The following is a 12605-nucleotide window of genomic DNA, read 5'->3' as shown; positions in this document are numbered from 1 at the left end:
CGAAAACCCCCTCTAGCAACGTCTCCCATCGATCTCTCTCCCAGGTACAGAGAGGAAGACAAGAGACGAGCATTGAAACAGGAGGTGTCTCTCTTGCTAGAAAAGGGAGCGGTAGTCAAAGTCCTGGACCATCAAACCCCGGGCTTCTACAACCGTCTCTTCTTAGTGGTAAAGAAGACAGGAGGGTGGAGGCCGGTGCTAGACGTCAGTGCGCTGAATGTCTTTGTCACAAAGCAGACGTTCGCCATGGAGACCACAAAGTCCGTTCTAGCAGCGGTCAGAAAGGAAGACTGGATGGTCTCTTTAGACCTAAGGGACGCATACTTTCACGTCCCCATCCACCCAGACTCCCAACCTTTTCTGAGATTCGTTTACGAAAAGGTTGTCTACCAGTTTCAAGCCCTGTGCTTTGGCCTAAGCACAGCTCCTCTTGTGTTTACGAGGCTGATGAGGAATATAGCCAAATTCCTTCATTTAGCGGACATCAGAGCCTCCCTCTATTTGGACGACTGGCTTCTAAGAGCTTCTTCCAGTCGTCGCTGTCTGAAGGATCTAAAGTGGACTCTAGATCTGACCAAGGAATTGGGTCTCCTGGTCAATATGGAAAAGTCTCAACTGGTCCCATCCCAAACTATTGTGTATTTAGGGATGGAGATTCACAGTCAAGCTTTTCGGGCTTTTCCGTCGGCCCCCAGAACAAGTCAAGCCCAGTTATGCATCCAGAACATGCTGAAGAAGGAACGATGTTCAGTCAGGCAGTGGATGAGTCTGATAGGGACACTATCATCCCTGGAACAGTTTGTATCGTTAGGAAGACTACACCTCCGTCCTCTTCAATATCACCTAGCTGTTTACTGGAAAAAGGAAAAGACGCTAGAAGCGGTCTCGATCCCCATTTCCGAGAAGATGAAGTCTTCCCTGACTTGGTGGAAGGACAGTATCAGCCTCAGAGAGGGTCTGCCCCTGGCTGTTCAGACTCCCAACCACGTTCTCTTCTCGGACGCATCGGACACGGGCTGGGGCGCGACATTAGACGGTCGGGAATGCTCGGGAACTTGGAACTCGAGTCAAAGAACAATGCATATCAACTGCAAGGAGCTACTGGCAGTTCATCTGGCCTTGAAAAGCTTCAAGTCTCTCCTTCAAGGCAAAGTGGTGGAGGTGAACTCGGACAACACCACGGCTTTGGCGTACATCTCCAAGCAAGGAGGGACCCACTCTATGACGCTGTACGAGATCGCAAGGGACCTCCTCACCTGGTCAAAAGATCTAAACATTTCTCTAGTAACGAGGTTCATCCAAGGCAACTTGAATGTTGTGGCAGATTGCCTCAGTCGGAAGGGACAAATCATTCCAACAGAATGGACCCTACACAAGGATGTGTGCAAGAGACTGTGGGCCACATGGGGCCAGCCTACCATAGATCTCTTCGCAACCTCGATGACCAAGAGGCTCCCAATATATTGCTCACCAATCCCGGACCCAGCAGCAGTTCATATAGATGCCTTTCTACTGGATTGGTCACATCTAGACCTATATGCATTCCCCCCGTTCAAGATTGTCAACAAGGTACTGCAGAAGTTCGCCTCTCACGAAGGGACAAGGTTGACGTTAGTTGCTCCCCTCTGGCCCGCGAGAGAATGGTTCACCGAGGTACTTCGATGGCTATTGGACGTTCCCAGAACTCTTCCTCTAAGGGTGGACCTTCTACGTCAGCCACACGTAAAGAAGGTACACCAAGGCCTCCACGCTCTTCGTCTGACTGCCTTCAGACTATCGAAAGACTCTCGAGAGCTAGAGGCTTTTCGAAGGAGGCAGCCAGGGCGATTGCTAGAGCAAGGAGGACATCCACTCTTAGAGTCTACCAGTCGAAGTGGGAAGTCTTCCGAAACTGGTGCAAGTCAGTATCAGTATCCTCGACCAGTACCTCTGTAACTCAAATAGCTGACTTCCTTTTATACCTGAGGAAAGAAAGATCTCTTTCAGCTCCCACTATCAAGGGTTACAGAAGCATGTTGGCATCAGTCTTCCGTCACAGAGGCTTAGATCTTTCCAACAACAAAGATCTACAGGACCTCCTTAAGTCTTTTGAGGCCACGAAGGAGCATCGTTTGGCTACACCTGGTTGGAATTTAGACGTGGTACTAAGATTCCTCATGTCAGAAAGGTTCGAGCCACTACAATCAGCCTCCTTTAAAGATCTCACTTTAAAGACTCTTTTCCTGGTTTGCTTAGCCACAGCTAAAAGAGTCAGTGAGATTCACGCCTTCAGCAGGAACATCGGATTTTCATCTGAAACGGCTACATGTTCTTTACAACTTGGTTTTCTAGCCAAAAACGAGCTACCTTCTAGTCCTTGGCCTAAATCGTTCGATATTCCAAGCCTATCAAATATGGTTGGAAATGAACTAGAAAGAGTCTTATGCCCTGTTAGAGCTCTTAAGTTCTATTTAAGACGAACTAAACCTTTACGAGGACAGTCAGAAGCTTTATGGTGTTCTGTTAAGAAACCATCTTTGCCTATGTCAAAGAATGCTTTATCCTATTTTATCAGACTGTTAATACGAGAAGCTCATTCCCATCTGAGTGAGGAAGACCAAGCTTTGCTGAAGGTAAGAGCTGTCGCAACTTCAGTGGCCTTTAAACAAAATAGATCTCTGCGAAGTATAATGGACGCAACCTATTGGAGAAGCAAGTCAGTGTTCGCGTCTTTTTATCTTAAAGATGTCCAGTCTCTTTACGAGAACTGCTACACCCTGGGACCATTCGTAGCAGCGAGTGCAGTAGTGGGTGAGGGCTCAACCACTACAATTCCCTAATTCCATAACCTTTTTAATCTTTCTCTTGAAATGTTTTTATTGTTGTTTTTGGGTTGTCCGGAAGGCTAAGAAGCCTTTCGCATCCTGGTTGATTTGGCGGGTGGTCAAATTCTTTTCTTGAGAAGCGCCTAGATTAGAGGTTTTGATGAGGTCCTGTAGTATGGGTTGCAACCCTTGATACTTCAGCTCCTAGGGGTCGCTCAGCATCCTAAGAGGATCGCGAGGCTCCGTAAGGAAGACGTACTTAAAAAGGCAGAGTAATTGTTCAAGTCGACTTCCTTACCAGGTACTTATTTATTTTATGTTTGTTATTTTGATAACTGCTAAAATGAAATAAAAAATCCTTAGCTCATAATAATGTAAACATTTATTGCTGGTCTCTACCCACCCCCCTGGGTGTGAATCAGCTTATATAATCACCAGCTAAGTTAAATATTGAAAAATGTTATTTTTATAATAAAATAAATTTTTGAATATACTTACCCGGTGATTATATATTAAAGGACCCTCCCTTCCTCCCCAATAGAGACGCAGTGGACCGAGGAGAAAATTGAGTTCTTTGTTTACAATGAGTACTGAGTACCTGCACGACAGATGGCGCTGTTGGAGTACACCCCCTACCTGCATAGCGATCGCTGGCGGATTTTTAACGTAGAGTTTTCTGTCGAGCAGCAGAGCTGCAGCTTATATAATCACCGGGTAAGTATATTCAAAAATTTATTTTATTATAAAAATAACATATTATTGTTATTATTATTATTATTATTATTATTTCTGGCTAAGCTAAAACCCTAGTTAGAAAAGCCAGAGGGCGCCAACAAGGAAAAATAGCCCAGTGAGTAAAGGAAATGAGTCAATAAACAAACCAAGAGAAGTAATGAACAATTAAAGCATGGTATTTTAAGAATAGTAACATGTTAGATCTTTCATATGTAAACTATAAAAAAGAGACTTATGTCAGCCTCCTCAACATAAAGATATTCGCTGCATATTTGAAGTTTTTAAGTGCCACGGATTCAACTACCTGATTAGGAAGATCATTCCTTAACTTGGTCACATCTGGAATTAAACTTCTAGAACAGTACAGTATCTATTATTGAGCCTTATACTGGAGAAGACATTATTATTAGAATTAACTGCATACTTAGTATTACTATATAAGAAAGAAAGGAAATCTCGTATATTAAATGTGATGACAATATATTTATCAACAATATATATTCATTTATTCCTTGTAAAAATATTAGAAAGGAAATATATGTTATGGTCTCTCTTGCTTCCACAATTATGCCATCCTCCTCCAGTTGAAGCTAGTTTCTTTCATTTAAAAGAGTTTAGATATACAGTTTCCATTGTTCCAGAATCTCTTCTTTGTAAAAACTTAGATGAGTTTATATCTCAAATCCAAGTTTCATTAATCTTTTGCAAATACTATTTTGATCATTATGTTCTTTCATAGAAATTGCAGTTAATGCATTATTGAAACTTATGATAGGAATTGTATTTTCTTCGAGTATAAAAAACCAGGGGTGAACATGAATGTGTTTGCACTTGTTTACTCAATTCATTTGTGTGTGCTATATGTTATTACTCATTTATCAGCATTAGTTTATTAAGATGATTGGTAACAAAACTATCTCAAATATGTATTTTATTTTTCATTCTGATTGATTTGAAATATATAGATTTATATGTAAATTTGTAATTTTATTGAAATGGTTTATAATCTTTTTACTGCATGATTTTAAAGGATTCAATATAGTATTATGATATTGATTTTTTTTTTATGTAGCTTGAATAGCTATATTTTATGGTTTTTCTTATTTAAACATTTCAAAAGGCTCTATTGTTGTCAGTAAAGTGTTACCAAACACTTAGAGAAAATAAGTACTGTAACTGTTATCAAACACTTAGACAGAACATAAAACTAAGTTGATAGGAAAATGAGTACTGTAACTAGGATTGGATGTACATTAAAGTGATTGTTTTTATTTGTCGTTTACTTGATATTAAGATTGCATTTAGCATTGGGTATTTTCACATTGATTCATTTTCCTTTCATACTATGCAGAATTGGCCTGAGAATACGGATCCTCAAAAATTTGTATTTGAAGATGTGGCAATAGCAACATATCTCCTTCTGTTGTGGAAAAAGGAAAGAGAACTTAAAGGCACTACTGAATACCAGACATTTGTAGATCTAGGATGTGGGAATGGACTCCTTGTGTACATACTTTCAGGAGAAGGGCATAAAGGACTTGGAATAGACCTAAAAAGACGTGGCATCTGGGACACTTTTCCTGAAAGCATTGTTTTACAGGTAAATGGGATACAAAATTTATTTTTTATGTTATTGAGATCAAGTGAACCTTTACCTAAGAAAAGACCATTGTTTGAGCATTGTTTCATTGACTGGAAACCAAGATGTTTTTATTTGATGTAAAAGCAGTCTGATGTTGTTACTAATTTGATTTGTTAGTCATTGTCTCATTATTATGCACATCAGCCAATTATTATCACAATAATCTTATTATTTTTTATTAAGTATTGTGTAAAGTGTACCATAATAGGCCCACTGAATGTAGTATGCCCTCATGGGATGTTTTATACCGTGAAATAGTTTCATGCATTTTAGTATGTACCTGTACTTATGTTGTTTTAGTACTTGCTACACTTTTGGGCTTTGATAGTTACTATTATATGTAACTTTTAAATATAATAGAAGTGATTCTTATAGTGATGTGATAAAGGGGCCTTTCTTTAATCAGTATTTTTGGGTAATGCATCATGTGGTCTCAAAGGACTCTCCTGTAAAAGTCTAGAACAAGTAGTACAATACGACATAAATTACCAAAGAAATACTCTCTCTCCTGCTCTAGAGCCAGTGTTTCAATGTGCAAAGCATAAAATCAGTGTGTATAAGGGAGACCCACAAGTTTAAGCTCTATTGAAATTGTCACAGCACCTCCAATGGTGAAAACATCTGGCAATCGATATGTCCTCATCGAGAACCAATACTTATTTGGAGACCATGATACTTGCAAACTAACTTGCATCAAGCCTCCTTCTTGGTTCCTGTTGCTGAGCTGTCATGACGTTCCTTGCTCAGTTCCATGAAGTGAGAGAGATCGGTGTCAATGACCTTAGATGTTAGGAAGCTAGAAAACTCCAAATCAATTAATCAACCAGGAAGTGAGAAGACTTCATTTACTGTTAAGTTAAGGAATAGTAATCAAGTATGATTTATTTATCCACTATTCTTAATATTGAACTGTAATAGCATTAACGTAATAGATTTAATTACAGTACCGTTCAAAATCCCTATCAGTGTTTTGATTGTTTATGCAATCGGCTTTGTAAGATGTATGGAGCCATTCATTACTAGTTTTCTTATCAGAATGGAGGTGTTTTAAGTTTATGTAGCTTATTGTCTTTTTTAATTTTATGATTTCTTTAATCCCTTCATTTTAATTAGTTTGTTATAAGTTTGATCCCTTACCATATAATTTTTGGCTAACATAGCCTAGTATATATCCCGGTTTCCAGTGTGTAACACCTTTTAGCTTCCATTTTTATGTCAGCTTGGGAGTGTTTATATGCAGCAACTGTCATAATTTTGATTTTAGTCCAGTTTATGTTGCTGACCCCAGTGCTTTTTGGATCCGCAATCCTAACTTTTGATTGTATATTCTATTGATTAGTCACTCTACAGCTTTTATTTTGGAAGCTTTTGATAGTTAACTGCCAGAAACCTCTCAGCCAATGATCATTATACCTGAGTAGGCTAAATTTTAATGTTTTATGTATAAATGCACAATTTTAGATGAATCATCTAACCTCAGTTGGGTTAGGCAGGTGTGTCGAATTGTTTCCCAAACCCTTTATGCAATATGATAATTGTATATATTGTGGGTATTATTAATAGAGATAAAAATTGAATAAACCATGATTTGGTTTAGTCTGATTTTGTAGAATTTTCACTTACAAGGCAGTGTATTTTGATATACATTGATTGATTATTTATTGATTTTAGGTTTTCTGGCAATGAACATAATTGGAGTGGAGACGTTCTCTCTTCTCCACCAAGGTTTTTTTTAGAGAGGGGGAGAAGTGCTAACACATAGCTCTTTCCCTCAGTTACTGGATCTTCCTCCTTCCCATATATATTTGATAAAGGAAATAGGGGGAGTGGGGGGTTACCCCAGATGAACCTATGTATTGGCTCTTTAAGTCACAGGTTCAACTTTTATGTAGCTAAGGAAAATATAATAACTTAGTTATGGCCCCCTTTCCTTACTCATCAATTTGTTGAAGGGACGAATATCTACCTGATGAGTTAGGGGAATGGGTTAGTCTCCTGGTTAGTACAGTGGTAACGTGTTTGCCTCGCATTCGCGTGGCAAGAGATCGATCCCCGCCCAGGGCCGTGAGTTTAAGCTGTTTACTGGGGAGGCTACTGCTGTGGTAGGGCACCACAGTGGGGGGTTGGGCTTGCCCGGCTGACATTCTGGTGAGCATCTATTCTGATGGAACTGGAACTGAAACCAGACACCTTCACCTTCCTATGTTTTAATTTTTCAGTCAAAATTGCCTTATTCATTAAATATGCTTTTACTGTTTCCTGCTAAGCAGCTTTGTGAGCCATATGTTTCAGTTACTATGTACTGTAGTTAGTGAAAAGTGTAACTTAGTTATTGCCTCTCCCTAACCCTTCAGTTTGGTGCAGGGGCGACATCTACTTGATTGTTAGGGAAGGGATTAGCCTTAACTGAGCCTGAAGATTAATACTAGTAAGGTCCTTGGGTGCCAAAGTTATACTCCTCTCCTTGGAGATATTAATGAATTTATTTTTTCACTTGTGAATTTTATATTGAAATCAAATTAAATTGAGGCTAAATGTAGCCAAAGTGGATGTGATAATCTGGCTAATCTTAAATGATGCACAGCAGTGTCACTAGCACAGCAACTGTTGTGCATTGTGGAACAGGGCTTTGGGCCTTGTAAACTGTTCTTTCTGCTTGCAGTAGATTTATTCTGCCCAACATAAGAATCCACAAGCAACAGGCTTGAGAAAAATGCCATTTTTTCTTTCATAGTGCAGAAAGGATTTGCTAAGATCACCGTTTCTGCTGAATATTTACCCAATAAGGAAGTCTGAGATCTCATCTGCCTAATCACATTGGATTTGGCAAAAGAAATTTTGGTAGATGTCATGGTGGCACAGACACCCTTTCAAATAGTACATTTTAGGTCACAGAATGATTTAGACCCTGAAGATGATGCAACTTTGATCCGAGGGTCCTCAGAGGAGACTTCAGTGTTCACTTGGAGGCTGACTTGGGGTGCTCTCTTGGGTTTTGGTCAGCTTGCTTGGTTGGCGTCAACCCAGGTTTTTGCTAGGCAGGTTACCATTCATCCCAGGTTTGGTCAACTTGTGCCCCCTGTGGACGCTTCATTTATTGCTAGATAGTTGGTTCATCGATATACTCCCTCTATAGTGATCCCGCGCAAGTCTCTACCTTTTCTGGAAGTCTTTGCTCCATCCACTCCCTCTCCATCCCAGCCTCTGAAATCGGTGGTGGCTGGACCTTCCGGGTATTAGAGTCAAGAGAAAAAACTTGAGTGACTGGTATCTTTTAATCATAGTCATTTGGGTTTGCTGATGGAAGAGAGGTAACGGAGCTAACGGGTTTTATGAATTTTGAGGAGGGGGACCTTATGGGGAACCTTGGCATTGGATGTGTGTTTTCTCGGAATCTGTCATCTTTCATGCAATGGCTTTGATCTTCCAATTGATGATCTGGGATTTAAATATTTTGCTACATTCATTCAATCATGTTGGCAGGTTAAGGATCCATTCCTCAGCTTATCCCAAAAGAGATATCCTGATGATAATCAAATCTGCCAACTTAACATTAGAGGCTGTTGGTTTTCTTTTAGACCACAATTTTCTTGATGTTTCAGTGTTTGGGAAGATAGTGCCAGGCCAGATAATACTCTTCTTTGACACATGGTCTAAATGAAATTATAATTGATGAGGGTCATGATGCTGAAAGGAGACTTTACCTTACTCCAAGAGTGTAATCTCCTTTCAGGGATTCACAGAACTTAAGAGTTTTTGTGAAGACTCTCTCCTCAAGAAATGGGATGCTCAAGTAGGTTCCAATCAGTTTGGTGATGTTTTTGAGGATCTCAGATAGTTACATCAGCAATGGCAAATTTATCGTGTAAGCCTACCAATGAGGCTATACAGAACTTATCAAAACAAAATTCAAGGTTGGGTGCTTGAAATCTCGAAAAGATACCAATAGAGGAGTGTCTTTATAGTGACCATCTTTGTAAATTCCTCTTCCACCAAGCTTTAGTGGATAAGTTTTCAAACCATCCACACCTCTTTGCACCTAACCTTCACATTTCCTTCCCTTTACTATACCACGCTGTAGCTGACTCTGCCTCCTTCCCTCAGCGTCATTCATTGTGAAAGCATCTCCCTCATTTGTTTGTCATGCAGTAAGTGCTCTTGCTTTACCCACACCATGGCTCTTTAGAGAGCTGCTTCATCTTCTCAAACTACCGCTAAGCAGCAGATGAAGGTCATTACTCTTTGAGTGAGGGTAGAAGTTCTTGATGAGGGTTGAGTTACGTATGTTACGTAAGAATTTGTTACATACTGTGTACCTGTACTGTTCACTTTATGTGCAATACTGCACCTTACTACTGTGCCTTAAGGGTTGGATCGGGCTTCGCAAGATTTTGTGGTGTAGAAATTCTTCATAAATGGTACGTGACGTTGTGTACTTTGTAGTCTCTCTCTCTTTTTTTTTTAAAGAACTTCTAACTGTGTATTTACTGTACAGTACATTAACCAAAATACAGTACAGTACTGTCCATAGTTACAGGCTACATACAGTAATAGGTTACAAGCTAGTATGGTTGTGAGGTGATCTCGCGAAGACAGCTATCACTTGAGAATGATGTGTTTTCTTGCCTTTGCTAATTAAATTGTATGGTAGAGATAGTAGTGTACATATATTACTGTAATATACACTACAATATCAGTGAGTGCTGTTAATTAGAAACAACATTATTTTGTTTTTTACTTATACTTAGGATGGTGTGGTAGCAATGTATGCATTATAAGTCATTTTACCTAGAAAACAATGTACAGTAGTACAATACAGTAATTTATGTACTGTTTTAGTCAACCATGTATAGGCAATGATTATTTATTTCCAGGGGATATGAGTTGAATCAGGCTAGGCCACCAATATGTGGTTTATTGCTCTTCACAGGTATCTCTGTTATATAACCCCTGAAAAGATGGAGGGCTTACTGAATGCAATTTCAGGATATACAGAGCCATGTGGGTTGGTCTGGTTGTGTTTGTTTATAAGACTACCTGAAACATCTCCAGGCGGTACAACATGCGTGAGGGGTATTCGGCTCATTTGTGGCTCCTACAATGGAAAAAAGGATAGAAGGACACACCAATCAAGACCCTCTGCAGAAACATAATGAAAGGCATTTTGCTTTTTCTCAAGAGTTTTTTCCTTATGAGGTGAATGCCCTATTTACAATTATTATAGTGGAAGTGATGTGTGGTCTCAAAGTCTCTCCCTCCTTTCTAGCCTCAAGTAGGGAAGGGGATACAGTACTGTATTTGAATCTCACTCTTGAGTATGTAAGATGGCGGCTTGATCCAAGTTAGTGTGCAATTAGCATTGTCTCCAGATTAGTATTAGTTCTTAATGATGACATATTGATTGCTAGATGATTCCGGCATTGATGCTGTGATGATTTCAATAGAGTCTGAAGTCAGTATCCCTTTTATACAGAGTTCGTGTTTTGCACATTGAAACACTGGCCCTAGGTTAGGGGAAATATTTCTTTGTTGATTTATGTTGTAATGGATTCCCTATTCTAGCCTTTTACAGTAAAGTCCTTCGAGAACATGTAGCACCTCCCTAAAAATAGGCTTTTAATTTGCCAAAATCACTTTATTTACTTGTGTCTTTTATTTTCTTATGAAGATTTTTCTCTTTTTTTTTTTCATTCGGATATTAAATTCCATGGAAACATAAATAGTTAGTTCATTGTTTTTTTTTTTCTTCATATACCTAAGTAACTAGAAATTATTAATAATGAGAATAATAAGCTTCTATCTTAACTTTTATTAGATTGAGGAAAAGGATTATAACTGCTCCTGCTGGAAATGTTTAGTTTTTCCTTTTTACCTCCGCCAATGAAGTTGAAAGGAGGTTATGCTTTACCCCCGTTTGTGTGTTTGTGTGGGTGCGTGTGTTTGTTTGTGAACAGCTTCCTGGCCATAATTTTAATCATAGAGTAAGAAAACTTGCAGGGATTAACTTATGTAAAAAGCTGGAAATGATTAAATTTTGGAAGTTCAAGGTCACGGTCAAGCAAAATGTTCAATTCACGTAATCAGCCATAAGTTTAGACATCGTTGTCACAGAGACTTCAAACTAGTTCACATTTGAGTGTATGAAAATCCATGCCAATTAATACATGTTAAGGTCGAAGGTTAAGGTTGATGTCAAGGTCAAGCAAAATGGCAAATTCCCGTCATCAGGCATAGGGCCACAATTTTAATCGTAAATTAGTGAAATTTGCACGATTTTAAAGTGTTATGTAAAGAGTAGAAAGGATTAATTGGTACTTGGAAAGGCACGCTGGTTGCGAGAAATAAGCTGCCGTGGCAGATATCTGTTAATTTCAGATATATTTTGAGTTTAGCGTATCATTAATTTTTAAATATTAAACTTAGCCGGTGAATATATATATAGCTTACGTCTCCGACGGTTGACTGATTCCAAAAACTCGTGAGCGATCGCCATGATGGTTGCTGGGTGTGACCACCAGCGCCGACTGTCAGCCAGGTACCGCATATATTTCCCCAGGAATTCAGTTCTTCTCTGTCGAGTGTAACGACAACACTGATTCCGCTCGCGCTTAACCTCAAAGTTTTCAACTAATTGGTGAAGTACTTTTTTTATGGTTTTATGGCTTTCGCCGTGTTGGATTATTCTCAAACAATATGATCTTCAAAAGAAATTCTTTTGAAAGGAGAGAAAAATTTTTTACCCTTTCTTTTTTAATCTCTCTCTGGATTTTCCATAGAGAGAAGATGGCCGACCCTTCCCTCAGTGTACGGAAGTGTGTTGAAGGCTTTTAGTTTTTAGTAATTATTTTATCACTTTATAAATTATTGTTGATATTTATAGATTTACCTCTATATTGTTTTTATCTCACCCGCCTTTATTAGGCCTCTTCGATTCTCTTTCCATTTATACTAAACACCGTGATAAATTTTATATTTTTTTTTTATAAGCGACCTATGCCTATTCTTTGTAGGCGGTACTGACTTGGGAAACGAAGTTAAACAGGGTTGAGCCCATTCATCTTTTATATTTGTTTAGATTGATGAGATGAATATTTTTAGAAAATATTTTAAGAAATTTATTCTTTGAATAGTCTTCGTGCTGTTTTCAAAGATGAACTAACATTTGGTTTATTTATGCTACGAAGTTTTCACTCTATCGTTACGATAGAGAAAGAGAGAATCACGGTTTCACTTTGCAGTAAGAGTAAATCGTTTTTGACGTTTTGTTCATTCTTCTTACAAACTGAAGTTTTTTAAATACTAATTTAAAGGAACATGTTAATTTTCAATTTCTTATTCCTTTTAGTATTTTCCTTCAGTCAAATAACCTTTTATTGACGAAGAGTGAGTTAGCCATTCTCTTGTGAGTGACAAGAGAGAGAGAG

At 38.7% G+C, this 12605-nt stretch overlaps 1 protein-coding gene across 2 annotated transcripts in view; it reads left to right on the top strand.

Annotated features, from left to right (window-relative positions):
* LOC137623263 (probable tRNA (uracil-O(2)-)-methyltransferase) overlaps positions 1 to 12605 on the top strand; it is an 88353-nt gene that overhangs the window by 64123 nt on the left and 11625 nt on the right. For both annotated transcript variants that reach the window (XM_068354023.1, XM_068354024.1), the window contains exon 7: positions 4891 to 5139. In XM_068354023.1, coding sequence (XP_068210124.1) covers positions 4891 to 5139 — 249 coding nt within the window. The remainder of the gene's footprint in view (positions 1 to 4890; positions 5140 to 12605) is intronic.

This window comes from Palaemon carinicauda, chromosome 30 (assembly GCF_036898095.1).
Source record: "Palaemon carinicauda isolate YSFRI2023 chromosome 30, ASM3689809v2, whole genome shotgun sequence".
Lineage (NCBI taxonomy): Eukaryota > Metazoa > Arthropoda > Malacostraca > Decapoda > Palaemonidae > Palaemon > Palaemon carinicauda.
This window is presented reverse-complemented; position numbering and strand designations above follow the sequence as displayed.